Raw genomic sequence first — 17,412 nt, forward strand, 5'->3', positions numbered from 1 at the left:
TGCCTTGCATGCATGAGGCCCTGGGTTCGATTCCTCAGCACATATAAGCAAAAAGAAAAAGCCAGAAGTGGCGCTGTGGCTCAAGTGGTAGAGCGCTAGCCTTGAGCTGAAGAGCTGAGGGACATCGCCCAGACCCAGAGTTCAGGCCCCATGACCGGACCCAAAAAAAAAAAAAAAATTCTACATGAAGTATGAGTGGGAAAATATAAAATAAAACACAGTCAAAGAGTTCAAATTTGACAGAAGACACAGATAAATTCTGATTGAAATGTTTTTCCATAGGAAAAAAAAAGTTTAGGATAGGAGAATATAGGAGATGTCAAAAGGAATGCCTACCGTTTTCCATTGTAATACATATTCTTTGAAATTCTTGTGTGGTTATAGCTGGAAGAACAACAATATCAACCTCAAAAATTGGTACAACAAAAAAAGATAAAAAAATTGGCAAAACATTTTCTTATCATCCTATTACTTTGTCTAGGGCTTCAGTTAATGGTTGAAGCTGGTCCATGCATTCAGTCAGGTATGGACGAACTTGGGATATTTGCACTTCACCTCTTCAGTCAATTCGCCATGGTCTAAGTTAGCTCACAACCAAACATCAACAGGAACTAAAGCCTCTCTCTCTTCTTACTATCAAATTTCACTCTAGTAACATTATAATTACAATAATAATTATTATTTGCCAGTCTTGGGGCTTGAACTTGGGTGCTGAGCCGCTTGTACTCAAGGCTGGTACTCTACCACTTCTGGCTTTTTCTGAATAATGGAGATGAGTCTTACAAAGTTTCCTGCCCTTAGCTGGCTTTGAATGGTGACCCTCAGATCTCAGCCTCCTGAATAGTTAGGATTACAGGTATGATCCACCAGTGCCCAGATAATTATTATTTATTTATTTGTCAATTGTGGGGCTTGAACTCTGGACCTCAGCACTGTCCCTTAGCTCTTCAGCTCAAGGTAAGCACTATACAAGTTGAGCCACAGCACCACTTCTAGATTTCCAGTGGTTTATTGGAGATAAGCATCTCACAGACTTTCCTGCCCTGGCTGTCTTTGAACTGGATCCTCAGCTCTCAGCCTCCTGAGTAGCTAAGATGACAGGTGCAAGTCACTGGCACTGGGCATGGCCAATTACTTTAGGACTGCCTTTTTTATTTTATTGATTGCTACTGGTAATCCCTAATTACCTATAAGGTCAGTATTTGTTTACATTATAGAGTGTGTTCTTAAGTTACTTAACTACGACTTGTTTGTAGGCAAACAGGGATAAATGTCAGTAAAGCCCTTCCCTGCTTTCAAAGAACTTTAAAAGAATACAAATATTCTGCAAAACTAAAACAACTGGGAATAGAAACTACTTCCTACAAATTCAACCTGCAATTTTTCAAAACTGATAGTATTTTAATCTTGTAAATGTATCTCTTTACAGAATTTATTGCTTGAAAACATTTTTTTACATCAGTCACCAACTATGGTTTACAAAATTGTCTCTGTTCTGAAATTTTCTATACTCCTCTCATATTTGTCTCACAGCATGTATCTCTCTATAGTACTACATATCTAGCGTATGCGTGAGAGTTGAACACAGTTTCAATCTGGTTTGTAGTAAGAGTTTAGTAACTCTTTGTTGAGTGAATTAGTAAATGACAAATTTGTGTTACACAAGGCAAGCAGTTAAAAACTAGTAAGTTAAAAGGCTTTATGAAAGTGCCTGCTATAAATATATAGGTTTCAATAACAACAATAAAGGGAACATTACGAGAAGAGACCAAGGGAATTGAGCTACATTGCAAGATGCTGAAAAAGACAAAAGAAGAAAGAAAAAAGAAAAAGGCAAAAAGTTGAAAATTTTGGATGGCTTAGTAGTTTCTTTAAATTGTTTCAAGTTAAGAATGATCTTACCAGAAATGTGAGTCTTAGATCTCTTTCTGATTAAAAATATATTCTTAAAATACGACTAACATTATATAGACATATGGTAAAAAACAAGATGAAAATGTTCTCGAGCATATCTCAATGCAGCTGATAGTAGTGTGTGGATTATTTTATAATACTAACATACAGTGCCCTGAGAGGTAAAGGGCAAGGTACATGGAGAAATTCCAGTGTGACCACAGAGTATGACCACAAAGGAACATGTGGAAGGAAACAAAAAGGCCTAAAAGATTCCTATCAAATTTACATAATGACTCAAAGATGCCTATATTTAGAGAAAAGCAATCTATGCACATGAAAATGCTAAGTAATCATTTCTAAGAAATGAAATGACTTATCATGGATCATAATCCAATTAGCTCGTAAACTGAGTTAGTGTTTATTTCGTTTTATAATATAAAGTTTAAACAGTAAGAATTTGAATAGAAAAGGTTTTAAAAAAGGGAATATGGAAAACTGTGTAAAGTCTGGCTATGAATTTTAAAGGAAAAGATTGGCTAAAAATAGCTTTCAAATAACTGCATTAAATCTATAAAAATCTTTGTGGAAACAAAGATAAAAACCACCTCTCTACAATAAATTTTGAAAGATTTTTGAAATAGTATACAAAACTAGTTCAAAATTTACCTTTGTACTATAATAATATTTCTCTCCATTTGATGTGTTCAATTCTGAGCAAGTTTATTTTTACTTGCTTTTAATTACAAGGGATTCTCTGAGCTATATTTAGTTGAAGTAGTAAGTTTTCTTCATTCCTCAGAAGGTGCAGTGGAATTCCTGTAAGATGTTATTATATACTATCCTATAGCCTATAATTGACTATTATAAAGGAACTAAGCCAACACAAAAGAAGAAACAAAAAATGACATTATTTATCTTTGTTGAGCTTTACTGTCCCTACCTATTAACACAATAGTAACAGTGTCTACTTCTTAATATGGTTTTAGAATTAAGTCATGTGTTCATTCATAATGGATGACATCAATATCATCAGTTCATCAATATCAACAGTTTATATTTGTCATTAGCAACATTCAACTTTTAAATTAGGATACATATTAAACAACTTACAATAAGATATTACAGGAATTCTTTATTTTTGGCAAGATGATCAGCTGTATCTATCATCAGTTCACTAAAATAAGAAACATTTAAAACAATATGAATACTACCAATATCCAGATTTCTAAAAAATGGTTAAGTTCGATAAAATTTCAAAAACAAAGCTTAACTAACAAGATGTTTCATCAACTTTTATCTGCTACATCAAAAACTTTTTTTTGTCTTTAAAAATATATTTCTTGGTCTGGGAATGTGGCTTACTGGTAGGGTGCTAGCCTAGCATGCATGAAGCCCTAGATTCGATTCCTCAGTACAACATAAACAGGAAAAGCTAGAAGTAGCACTGTGGCTCAAGTGATAGAATGCTAGCCTTGAGCAAAAGAAGGTGAGGGAGAGTGCCCTGAGCTCAAGCCCCAGGATTGGGGGGAGGATGTGTGTGTGTGCGTGTATGTGTGTGTGTGTGTGTGTGTGTGTATACACATATATATACATACACACATACAACACATATATACATACACACACATCTCCTTCAAAAAAGAGTTAATAGTAAACTCAAAAAACCAACTATTTAATGGAGTTAAGACCATTTCAAAAACTGTTATTTCGTACATTCCTCTTGATCAGAGCATATTGGAAATCTCTAAAATGATTCTATTGATGGAAACAACACAAATGACAAAAAAATAAACAAACAGAAAAGCTCATGTTTAAATCCATAAAGTAATGATGGTCTACACATAAAGGAATCAAGAAAGGTAAGACCTGAAATAAAGCAAAAACACAAATAAGAATCTTTAATTTTAAAACTGTGCAATATTTCAGAGAATCTTGAAGAAGACCAAGAAATTCCCAAACGGAGAGGTCACTAAATATCCAAGAACACTCACCCAACCATTGGTAGGCGACCTCTTGGAGACCCAGATGCTTGAATTAGCTGAAATAGTACCAAGTTTTTACTGATTACTCTTAATAGGGCAATGGAGCACAGGTAATCTCCATACTATTAAAATTCAAGGTCATTACTGTTGATAATTCTATTTACTATTACAAATGACACAAAGGAAAAGATTAACTAGTGAACCATAAAGAAAAATGTGTTTTTAATTTCCTTTAGATCTCCTAGTGATATAAACATGATAATAAAGTATGTTGATAATATTCAGCACAATACTAAATTTTCTAAATTAAAACATTATAGAATTCTTTAAGAAAGGGTATAAAATATTTTTACAGTGGTTCCTGTTAGGTCACACCTAGACCATGATCTACATATTTTAGGCTTCCTATTATTGATGGGATCACAGGCCGGCACCATCATACCCAGCTTCTTTCCATTGAACTGGAACATCACAAACAAAACCAGGCTAGCCTGGATTTAAGATCCTCCAATCTCAGCTTCCCATGAATTTGGGATAACAGCTGTGTACCACCATACCTAGCTACTGGTTGTGAAAGAGTCTTTATATATGCCTAGGCTCTTGAACCACAACCACCCAATCTGTTTCCCAAGTAACTAGGATTGTAGGTGTGAGCCACTGGCACCTCATCGATAAATTTGTATAATGCAAATTCTCCAACACTAAGTACTTAACACATAGGAAAAGGTTTTTAGTTTGCTGTGCTCACGGGTGCCAGTGGCTCACACCTGTAATACTAGCTACTCAGGAGGCTGAGATCTGAGGATCATGGTTCAAAGCCAGCCTGGGCAGGAAAGACCGTGAGACTCCTATCTCCAATAAACCACTAGAAAACCAGAAGTGGCACTGTAGCGCAAGTGGTAGAGTGCTCGCCTTGAGCTGAAGAGCTAAGAGACACAGCACCCAGGCCCAGAGTTCAAGCCCCACGACTGACCAAGAAAAAAAAAGTTTATAACTTTAGGACTTTAAACTTTACCAATCAGTACTCATATTTCAACCAACTAAGGAACCTCTACACTTAATATTAAACAAGACTCTCTTCTGATAGGTCTAGAATTTATGATTCTTTTAGTGTTACTGGAGTTTGAAATCAGAGCCTTGTGTTTGCCAAGCAGGCATTCTAGCACTTGAGACACTCCTTTATATTTTTTATGCCCAGGCCAGCCTGGACTGCAATCTTCCTATTTGTACTTCCAGGTTGCCACTGAATCCAGCCATTGTCCTTCTTTTTAGAATGACAGTGCGTGCCATCATACCTAGCAATTGGTTAAGATGTAGTCTCTTGAACTTTTAGGACTGGGATGGCCTCAAACCACAAGGCCTCCCATGTAGCTAGTATTACAGGCTTAACCCCATTATGCTTGGCTCATAGGTAAACAATATTTTTTAACATTATTGATTATGACATTGAAGTTATCAATTTAATGGAAAGTTTAATGATACTTAACTGAAAAGAGTGGTAAAAGAAAGTCAACACCTACATGAAAATCTCTAGAGCTGAATGACAGAATAGAAAATAAATACTTATTCCAAAAGTTCAAATAGAAGAGAAATTGTAAAGTGCTACCACAGGAATGGCCAAAGTCAAGCAAGAGTCTATATTTCTTTATTTTCCCCATAAGATAAAAAATACTTCTGATTGACAAATGTGTGTCAAGTAAGATAGTAAGTAAAACAAGACCTATTTGGTTTGAATAGTTTAGACATATGAGTAAAAAAAGAACAGACTTACAAATTATCAAGTATGTACAGACAACCTAACAAATAAAGAGTGGAGTTACATGTCAGCAAACACACTCCAAACCTGGCTAATAAGAGATTTAAATATATTAGTAGGGATACTAATACAATTCATCCATATCTTATTAAATATCCAACAACTTCTGAAGTCCTTAAAACAGCAATAAAATAAACAAAGCCAGAAACAATTTTTTAAAATTGTCTCTAGAAGAGAAAGAAACTATTTGGGTATAGTTAGGGAAAAATCTGAAAATAGGATATCAAAAGGAACTGTCTAATTACAAGACTAACACAAGAGTGACCAAGACTCCAGCTAGCCCTAAAAATATGAGAAGTAAGAAGAATTAATAAAGTAGGGGTTAGAAAAAAAATTTCACAAGAAAAATGCAAACACTTCAGATTTCTACTACAAAATTGAAATGACAAAGCATAGAAATATTACCTTTCTTTCGAAAGAGTGCATTTAGGTAACTTTCTGCTTGGCATTCAATCTTATCAGTGTTGGACTGGTCCTGAGATGATAGCTCCTCCGTTGGTGTTGACTGTGAAGAATCCAGTGATGGCATACAATCCTGAAATCATTTTTAAAAAAATCACTTTTTAAATAAGGAATTCCATTAATTCCATTAATGTCAAGTTTAAAAAAAGTTTCCTGTTTGAAAAAGAGAAAATTCTATTAAAGGAACAAAATATTGGGGACAAGAGTTCATGAAAAAAGAAATTTTGTCCTGGGTACTGATGGCTCATGCTTGTAATCCTAGCAACTGAGGAGACTGAGCACTGGGGATTGCAGTTCAAATCCAGACCGGGTAGGAAAGTCTATGAGACTCTTACCTTCAGTTAACCATAAAAAGCCAGAAGTGGAGCTGTGACTCAAGTGGTAGAGTGCTGGCCTTGAGCAAAAAAGCTCAACAACAGTATTCAGGCCTTGAGTTCAAGCCCCAAGACTGGTAAATACATACAAAAAGAAGCTATAACAGGGAGCACCAAAATAGGCTTTAATGATTTAGCAAAATGACACTTTTTTTTAATGTATTAAAAAAGGAGAATTAAAATATAAGATGTACTGCTGAATGAATTCATTATATGATATGCCAGTAACATAATCTCTTACCAGAGTTTTAACTATAAAGTGGATATATAGAGCCATTAGTCTGAACAAAAGCTGTATGGATTTTGAAATTCTATTTCTTAGCTCTTCTCACAATAGCATATAAAGAATCCATATTTCCTACCATATAAGATGCTAGATACACAAATTCATGACCCATATGTATAGACAGTATGTAGATACACATACATACTTAATTTGCACAGTAACTATTTGGTAGCCAAAACACTTCAGCAAAGGGCTAAAAAAAAAATAGTGGCATATTATCCTGAGAAATCAGGTTATAAAGTTACCTCAGACCAAAGTAAGCCTCTAAGATAAACTCTGGGAAGTGAAATACCAAACTAGTCTAAAAGTAAATTTAATGATTCGGGGGGGGGGGGGGGGAGTAAAAGGGAAACAAATGTAGAATGAGTGAAAAAAAGTTGAGTTTTGAAAAAACAGAACTGTAACAATTGTGCAGTTAGTTTAAAATAATTTCATGGAATTAAAACTTACACTGACTGCTTCTCTCTGTAAGTTGCAAAATGAACATTTTTCATCCATAGACCAGTCAGTCAGCTCTTCTGGTTCACAGTCTTTAAAAGAGGGAAAAATAGTCGTTAAAGATTTAGCTTTGTTAAAACCAATACAATTATTGCTTTCTTCAGCAATACCAAAAGAAAAGGGTAAGAAAAACAAAAAGGAAAACACAAAATATTTAATAATAGTAAGAGGGAAGACTTTGGAGTTAACTGATCACATGTAGAAAGACATGAACAGAGAAGGCCTTAGGAAGAGTAATCTTACACTGTTACGTGAAAAAAGTAGCAAGAATAATGAGTTAGTAATAAATTAAGTTTTCAAACAACAAGCTTTTACTATTACTTGGCCTGAAAGATTCAATTTATCACTGTATATTATTTTTATTTTCCAAATGAAAAAATCTGAAGGAAGAAGTTATAAGGAGGAAGAGAATTTTGCACATCATGAAAATAAAATAAAGCATAAAAAGACCTCAGCACCAAAATCCATAGAAGTGAGAACATGGGATACGCCTTAAGAAAATAAGCAAGAATCCATAGATCAAAAATCAGATCAAGTATTTATTGTCAGTGGCTTTGCTACTAGAAAGCAGAAATTAGGAAAACAAATATATATTCAGTACAAAACATAGATTTTTTTTCTCAGAAGACTATTTTTTTTAATAATACAATGTTTTAATTGTATTAGAAAGTTTCTAGAAAAAAAAACATTTCTGCAGAGGGTATCTTAAAGCTGTAATTCTCAACTATATTTCAAAATACTGATTTTCAAAATTAAAGCCTGGAGCACAACAAACCTCTAATTTTTTTTCCTAAATACATTTAGGAATACATTCAGTCACAAAACATTTGTCCTCTGAGGAGGACTTGGTAACTAATTTGAAAAATGCTGGATGGCCACATATATTTTCTCACATGCTTTGTAAAAACAAGTTGAATGCAAGTCTGTATTAGAATACACAGAAAATAAAGCTTACTTTTCTTAGAATGATAATGAATAAAAAATATTGGCTAGAGTCATCTCCTAGAACCCTCCCCCAGTAACCCAAATGCAGAGACAGAAGATCACAGAATCTGGTTAGATTATAACAATAGTAAAACAGTTATCACTACTATTTACACGAATCTGGAAGGCACTGAAAATGAGAACATAAGATAATGTGCATTTAATAGAAAGACAACTAAACTTGAAATATTTGAAAAACCACTGATGGTCACACTATTTTTAAGCCAAAAGTTTTAATTACCGTGTATGCAAAAATAGGCTACATCTTTTTAGGTCAAATGAAAATGTGTTGTTGTTTTGTTTTGGTTGTGAGTTTTGAACTCAGGGCCTGGGCACTGTCTCTGAGCTTTTCTGCTCAAGGCTAGTGCTCTACAGCTTTGAGCCACAGTGCCACTTCTGGTTTTCTGGTGGTTAACTGCAGTCTCAAAGACTTTCCTGTCCAAGGTGGCTAAAACCATGATCCTCAAATCTTAGCTTCCTGAGAGGCTAGGATTACAGGAGTGAGCTACCAGCGATCAACTAATTTTCATCTTCTTGATCGGAGACAATCATCACATATGTATGTTCTTGAATACAAGATCATGCAGTGTCTCTTACTAGGAAAGCTGAGCTTTCCAACCAATAAATAAATGAGGAAGAAATGACAACGTATCATTCTAAAGCTGAGGCTTTAAAATAGGCATTCAATTTCCCGTAGTCCTCTTGATCTTCCACCATTCAACAAATCTTGTCCCAAATAGAGTAGTCTGGGACCTGGAGTTACATGGAGAAGACATGATCACTATCCATACCCTAAAGTCCACAGGACTCAGATTTATTTATCAGTCTGCTATAGATTTTGAAGCTATTTGTCATGCAGTATTCTGGTAGCAAAATCAATACTTATATGCTAAGCAAAAAATAATTTTTATAAGTCAAGAAATTTTATTTGGTGGAAGAGACAGTACTGGGTTCTGATCACCTGTCTTAAAGCATGTGATCCATGTCTCAAGCCCTTTTTCTTTATTTCTGAGATATGGTCTCACATTTTGCCTAGCAAAGGCCTGAACCATAATCCTCCTATTTAGGTTTCCTGTTACAGTGGCATGATCAGTCTGCACCACTACGTCTATTTTCTGTTAATCTGAGGTCTTATAAACTATTTTTCTTGGGGTTGGCATTGAACTATGATCTTCCTGATCTTAGTGTTCAGAGTGGCTAGGATTACAGGCATGAGGTACTGTTTCCCAGCTGGGTCAAAGAAATCTTACTATTTTCTTTTTTTCCCCTCAATCATGGCTTCATAAAAGAAATACAGCACTAAGATTTTTTAAGACTACTTGGCAGCCTGAAATTTCAATAATAAATATACTGATACAAGGATAGTAAATTTAGATTAAGACAATTACCAGTTTTAAGAAAAAACCAAGGCATGCTAAGAGTGTGTCATTTACTTTAGCTAATTTAGTAGGAATTCTCCAAGGAAAAAAAATAACTGAAATAAATGCCTACACAGATAAACAGCATCGAATAATGAAATACAGAAAAGGTCTCAAATTCAGTATTTTGAAGATTACTTTAAAAATATTTAATGATTACTCTGTAACTTTTGAGCCCTAAAAGATGATGGGGTATTACTTTTTCTACATGGGAAAGCAGATTTTGAAAAATCAACTACATATCAGATTTCTCCTTTTCCTAAGATTATCTTTCCAGTTCATTAAAAAATGCATACTTTATTTTCAACATCTGACACTGAATCAGATGTTCCTCTCAAAAACAAACTATCTTCCTTTTTGAAATTAATTAATAAGGTAGAAGCTTAAGACTGGTTAAATAATGCACCCTACAATAACAGACTTATAAGGAAAAGGAAATGTTGTAACAAAAACTGGTAGTAAATGATTGACATAGGTCAAGGTTTCCACTATTATACTCTTATACTTAAAGTCTAGTTCCAATTATTTTATCGAATCTATCTCCAAAGTTAATGGACTTTGAAATCAAAGAACCTTAGTTCTAAAGCAGGGAGTTCTCTACTAATCCTATGTGACCACTGGCAAATAAACTTCTATAGGGTTCAGCATTCTCATTTGAAAAAGCAAATTTGTTTGCTTAGAAAAATCTAAGGCCGGGCACCGGTGGCTCACGCCTGTAATCCTAGCTACTCAGGAGGCTGAGATCTGAGGATACCAGTTCAAAGCCAGCCCGGGACAAGACTCTTATCTCCAATAAACCACTAGAAAACGGGAAGTGGCGCTGTGGCCCAAGCCATAGAGTGCTTGCCTTGAGCTGAAGAGCTGAGGGACAGCACCCAGACCCAGAATTCAAGCCCTATGACCCACACAAAAATAAATAAATAAATAAATAAATTTAAAAACGAAGACACTGAAATTCAAAAGATGCTACTTTCATTTTATTCTAAATGTTTTAATTCTTTCTAGTATACATTGTTACTAGGACATAAATTAGTTTCCCAAATCAAATGACAGTAAAAAGCAAAAGAAGGAAATTAATAAGCTATATATTTTATGGAGATCACAAACAAGAATTATGGAGAAAGAATGTCAAAGATAGACAATACAATTAAAATAATTTTTCAGCTTAGGTTATAGTACAGTGGTACAGTTATTGAAAAACTTTATAGTGCTAGTTACAAATGCAAAATTGTATAACATGACTCATGTCATGGTTAAAAAAACAAAAACCTTAAAGCTTTTGATCTATTATCTAGAATAATCCACAGGAACTATATAAATTTCAAGGGATAGTGAAAAATTGTGTGTTTACATATGCACCAGTAAGATATCATTCCCATCCTAAGGTTTAAGAGAATACAAAGTTATATGAATAACAGGATTTTAAGTTTGAGATCTCCAATAAAATTCCCTTTGTGAGCCGGGCGCTGGTGGCTCACGCCTGTAATCCTAGCTACTCAGGAGGCTGAGATCTGAGGATCGCGGTTCAAAGCCAGCCCGGGCAGGAGAGACCGTGAGACTCCTATCTCCAATAAACCACCAGAAAACCGGAAGTGGCGCTGTAGCTCAAGTGGTAGAGCGCTCGCCTTGAGCTGAAGAGCTGAGGGACAGCGCCCAGGCCCAGAGTTCAAGCCCCACGGCAGACAAAAAAAAAAAATTCCCTTTGTGTTTTGGTAATTTTATAAAACTGGAGAAAATTCATTAATGCTCATACTATTCTATTATTATATATTATAGTTCAATATTACTAGTTCAATATCACTGAAATAACCTGATCATTTCCCCTTTCAAATACAAATAAAATGAATTAGGATATGACATACATGTATATGTTTATATATATATGTGTGTGTCATACACACACACACACACACACACACACACACACACACACACACACCCCTTCATTTCATTTTCTTTAAATTGACTCTATTTCCGGATCATTAACAAAATCTACAACACAACTTTGAATAGATGAATACATCCCAACTACAGATATAAAATACTTTACTGAACACACCCTATTTTAAAATAATTAGCAAATTAAAAAAGAATAATCTTTTTTTTGGGGGGGGGGGTCTGGTCGTGGGGCCTTGAACTCTGGGCCTGGGCGCTGTCCCTCAGCTCTTCAGCTCAAGGCTAGCGCTCTACTACTTGAGCCATAGCGCCACTTCCGGCTTTTTCCTTTTTGCTTATGTGGTGCTGAGGAATCGAACCCAGGGCCTCAGGCATGCAAGGCAAGCACTCTACCACTGAGCCACCTTCCCAGCCAAAAGAATAATCTTAAAAGGACTATAATGTACAGTAAAACCACTGTGTTGTTAGCTGTGTGTGTTTTGGCTTTACACATATTGATCAATTTATCTTAGGAAGACTATCCTAGTAATTCATGGGAGCCTGAATTTTACCAACCTAGTCTTGACAAACATTAGATTTTTAGATATTTTCTATTTGGTGGCAAACTTAAATTGGAATACATTGAAATACTTTGGGAGCATAATCTGATCCTAAGTAACATACTGTACTCAATTTTTTAAAATTATATAAAACATTAAGGAAATCTTAGTGCATAGACAATAAAAGTAAATGATTATAATTTTTGGCACACAGGAGAAAAAAATCTATCAGTATGGATTAAGAACAAATTTAAAACAAAATGGGAACCATAAGATGAAGTAAATACTTAAGAATATCTTTTAGATGTAACAGGTGAAAATAAAATCAAAGGCAAGTGAGACCCAATACGAAATGTATTAAGTTTAAATTCTGTTACTAGTCATCAATATCATTAATACCAATATTATATTTTCAGGAGCCTTTACCTTGACCAGTGGTTTAATATTGGCCCAAACCTATTCTAGCAGAGTTATGTTTATAGACATAAACATAAAATTGCATTGCCTTAATAAGTTTAACTTTCCAAAACTCAGAAGAAAAAAAAAGGCCTCACTTTTAATCAATATTCTTTAATAAAAATTTTATACCCTTAAAAAAAAGAGCAATTCCAGCTCTGCATGTATTAGGAAAAGAGTCCTAGTCACAACAGTTAAGGAAAACCAATTCTATAAGTCCACTGAAAAATAGGGTCTTCTATCCACAACTGTTTCACACATAAACAAAAAAGAAAGACTAGAAAGTATAAAACAATAAAAATTTGGAGGGAGTACATTTTCAGTGTTTCACTAAAAGAATAAAAGTATATGAATATAAAAAAGATTTTTGGAAGACATTTAATTCAGCACTTATTTAATTCAGTTTAAATAATTAAATATGATTAGTATAATTAAATTGAGACACATTTGCATAATTGATTTATTTAAATACTGTATAAAAATAAGACAGAACTTTTAGTCTACAGAATAAAAATAAAATTATACTAACTTTAAATTTTGATTTATTGGGGCTGGGAAGATGGCTCAGTGGTAGAGCGCTTGCCTTGCATGCCTGAGGCCCTGGGTTTGATTCCTCAGCACCACATAAGCAAAAAGAAAAAAGCCGGAAGTGGCGCTATGGCTCAAGTGGTAGAGCGCTAGCCTTGAGCTGAAGAGCTGAGGGACAGCGCCCAGGCCCAGAGTTCAGGCCCCACGACCGGATCCAAAACACAATTTTTTTTTTAAAATTTATTGTGGTATTTTAAAAATGGGTAGGTACAGAATATTTTGATTGTATTCATTTAAAAGCATTTTCTAAGTAAAAGACCAAATTTCATAGAACAACCATTTTTCATTTGTTAAATGGGACAGGATATTAAAACTTTAAAATAAAAAATTTTAAATTACCTTCAAATAAACTGAGGTCTCTTCGTAGCCGTGGTCCATAAAGCCCTTCTAAGATACTCTCAAAACCTGTGTTTTTAAAGACAGAAAGGAGTACTAAGTACTGGAAAAGTTCCATTTTTATCAGAATAAAAATTTCATATCAACCAGGAAATAATTCAAAATACTATTATTAGTGCTGTTTTGCCCCTAGTTTAATTAAATTGAACTAGATAATATATAATAAAACAGCTATACAATATCAAAAATCATAGGTATAAAGAAATTATAAAATATTCAAATGAAAATATACATAGTAATTAAAAAATCGATGTCACTTTAAAACATCTATGTCACTTAAAATATTCCTTCATTAAAATACGTTTGCACACCATGTACCATTTGGGTCAAAGAACACATGCAGGATGGTGGTCCCATAACACTGTTATGGAGCTGAGAAATTAAGCAGAACTTATTATTTTACCTTTTCTAAATTTCAATACTTATACAAATACTTATCATTGTGTTAAAACTGCCTACAGTGCTGGGTGCTGGTGGCTCATACCTATAATCCTAGCTACTCAGGAGGCTGAGATCTGAGGATCCTGGTTCAAAGATAGCCCAGGCAGGAAAGTTCATGAGACACTTATCTCCAAATAACCACCTGGAAGTGGCACTGTGGCTCAAGTGGTACAGCGCTTGCCTTGAGCCAAAGAGCTCAGGGACAGTGGCCAGGCCCAGAGTTCAAGCCCCAGGAATGGCACATAAAAAAAAAAAAAAGCCTGCAGCATTCAGTATAGTAAAATGCTGTACAGGTTTAGGCCTGAGACTCATAGGCTATACCTTTGGCTTTGTGCAAGTACATTCTACGTTTGTTCACACAATGATATAAATCACCTAACACATTTCTCGGAATGGATTGTGCTATTAAATGATGCATGAATATATTATAAACAGATCTGTTATATAGTAATCTTGTGAAGAAGGAAAGTTTCTTGTAGATGACATGTATTAGCATACTTTTAAAAAATATAGCATCTTTAATTGACAAGAATAAGTGAATGTTTATGGGTACAAACCACTGCTGTGAAAAATGTACTTTAAAATTACTTTAAAAATTAAGACACAGAATTTGTTCATTGCTATGGACTGCTTTAACCTTTAAGGATAAACTCAATGAAAATTTTATCTAATAAAATCCTAGTTTAATGTTTTGCAAATATTCTCATTTCTAATATACTAACTTTAAGATTTTACATTTTGCTTTTTTGAAGTCTCTATTCATGTTCATTTTCAAGGAACTTAATAAACAAACTAAAAGGAATCCTAAGGCCTGGGGAAGGCCAGGATAATAAAAGTATTGGTGAACCAGAAAAAGGAACCAATGAAAGCTTGTGTGGAAGAAAACTACCAAAGGTGGGCTGGGAAGAGTAATGGTAGATAAAGAAAGTAGATTTTTCTTGGTGATATTCTTAAATTGTAAAAGATGAGAAACATATGTAAAGAAATATATTCAATAAATTATAAAAGTTTTTTTAAACACTTAATATCTCTAAATCAAGATTCATCTTAAAAACAATGGTATTTCATAGCAAAAAATAAGATAGTATTTCTTCATTTAATAACTCAAGGATTGGGCTGGGAAGGTGGCTCAGTGGTAGAGCCCTTGCCTTGCATGCAAGAGGCCCTGGGTTCGATTCCTCAGCACTACATAGGCAGGAAAAAAAAAGCCGGAAGTGGCGCTTTGGCTCAAGTGGTAGAACCCTAGCCTTGAGCTGAAGAGCTGAGGGACAGCGCCCAGACCCAGAGTTCAGGCCCACGACCGGACCCCCCCCCCAAAAAAAATAACTCAAGGATTCATCTTACAATCATTATCTTAGATTTGATAAAGATAGTTATCATAATATGGTACTTGGGAAATAAATTAGGTGTTAAATAAAGTGTTTATCGAACAAATTGGTACTAGTTTGCACAGGTGAAATTAGTACTAGTTTGCACAAGTGAAAACTTGAAGAAAAATGAGTGAGCTGCTGCCAAAGAGGGCTATTAGAATGAGATAAAAAAAAGACTTCCATGTTGGATAAAGACCAGGCTTAATAAGATCAAACTGTCCTATTATTAAGATATTCTAATTCAATTTGTGAACAATGTGCTTCAAAATATTACTACAAATTACTATTTTAGGATGTGATTTTCTGGCATGTTAGACAAAATTTATGCCCTTTTTCTATATAGGGCTATACAACTAAAAATAAAAAATACCTATTTCTCAAATTTAAGTTTGGTACAGCATTATCCTTGAGCAAAAAAAGCACAGGAACAGCACTCAGGCCCTGAGTTCAAGCCCCAGGACTGGCATTCAGGCAGGTGTGTGTGCGTGCATGCATGCACGTGCATAGACACACACACATACATATCCACATACAAACACACACACAATTTACAAACTGTAGGGTTAATGTTGTTTTATTTTTAGTTAAAAGGTTTTTTTTTTTCCTTTTTCTTGGCATAGCACTGGTGGCTCATGCCTAAAATACTAGCAACTGAGAAGGCTGACAAGATCCATAGGATCCACAGGATATGAAGCCAGCCTGAGCAGAAACGTCTGTGATACTTCACTGCCAAAATAACCAGCAAAAAGCAGGGCTAGTGGCATGATTCATAATATTTCTTCATTTAATAGATCAAGGATGCATCAATCAATATCTTAGATATGATATAGTTATTGTATGGTGCTTGGGAAATACATTAGGTACTAAATAAAGTGTTTGTGGAATAAACACAGAACACAGAAGAGCAAATAAGCCTCTTGAGTGCAAGGCCCTGAGTTCAAACCCCAGTACTGCCAAAATAAAGTCTTGTTTCTTAGACCCGAATGGCATCCTGCAATCTCAGCAGCAAGGTGGCGGAGGCATAATGGTAGTGAGACTGAAGCTGGCCTTGGATGCAAAGCAAGGTCAAGCCTAGACAACATGCTCAAAAGTTTTATTTTTTTTGCATATTTATAGAAAGTAAATTGAGGTTAGTATATTAATGTGCATCTAGTAATTACACTAAATTACTGACAAATTTTTCTGTAGATTCCTTAAGATGATTAATTTATAGAAATGTATGATCTGCAGGCATGATTATGATTGTTTTTCCTCAATACTTAACTTTTTTCTCCTTGTTCTTGGCCTTAACGCTTTGGTGTACTTATGCAATGATATTGAAAGAGGCTATCTCTGATCTATAACTCAATCTAAGTGGGAGAGCACTCAAAATGTCATCACTAAATGTAGTATTTCCTGTGTTCTCTTAAAATAAATATTAGTTATCACATCAGGAAACTTCCTTCTATTTCTAGCTTGCTAGGAATTTATTATGAATAAATGTGGAATTTTATCAAATACACTCTGAATTTATTGAGGTAATTAAAAGATTTAATACATGATTAATACCCATTGTGTTATATTTTTTACATGTTGGTTACATTTAATATCCTTCAAACTTTCAGTATGTAGTTAGTTCACCATTGAAACTGTCTTATAGTATCAATGTTATACTATGTTCATAATAGAATAAATGGCACAATTCCTTCTACTCTCTAAGAAATTCTCTATGAAATGTACTACCGTTTTCTTGAATTTTATACAGAAATGCTAGAAGACAGCTGGACTAATGTCATTCTAAAGTCTCTACAACTCATAAACCTTATTTAACTTTCATTAAGTATATTCTACTTCCTATATTCTATTGAAGTATATTGCAGTTTCATTGTATCATGTTTCTTTTTAAAAAATACATAAATAGGGCTGGGAAGGTGGCTTAGTGGTAGAGCGCTTTGCCTTGCATGCTCAAGGCCCTGGGTTCGATTCCTCAGCACCACATAAGCAAAAAGAAAAAAGCCAGAAGTGGCACTG

General features: G+C 34.5%; 1 protein-coding gene across 9 annotated transcripts in view; it reads right to left on the reverse strand.

The window, feature by feature from the left end:
• Lcorl (ligand dependent nuclear receptor corepressor like) overlaps positions 1-17,412 on the reverse strand; it is a 103,214-nt gene that overhangs the window by 59,978 nt on the left and 25,824 nt on the right. For 7 of the 9 annotated variants that reach the window (XM_042674765.1, XM_042674762.1, XM_042674766.1 and 4 more), the window contains exons 2-4: positions 13,535-13,600; positions 7,267-7,346; positions 6,100-6,229 (exon numbers count right to left, since the gene is read on the reverse strand). In XM_042674765.1, coding sequence (XP_042530699.1) covers positions 6,100-6,229; positions 7,267-7,346; positions 13,535-13,600 — 276 coding nt within the window. Of the gene's footprint in view, positions 1-3,003; positions 3,071-3,887; positions 3,935-6,099; positions 6,230-7,266; positions 7,347-13,534; positions 13,601-17,412 lie in introns of those variants that run through there. The other 2 variants (XM_042674768.1, XM_042674767.1) reach the window with 2 other exon arrangements.

Source organism: Dipodomys spectabilis, unplaced genomic scaffold, assembly GCF_019054845.1.
Source record: "Dipodomys spectabilis isolate Male_0828 unplaced genomic scaffold, ASM1905484v1 ptg000021l, whole genome shotgun sequence".
In the NCBI taxonomy this organism is placed as follows: domain Eukaryota; kingdom Metazoa; phylum Chordata; class Mammalia; order Rodentia; family Heteromyidae; genus Dipodomys; species Dipodomys spectabilis.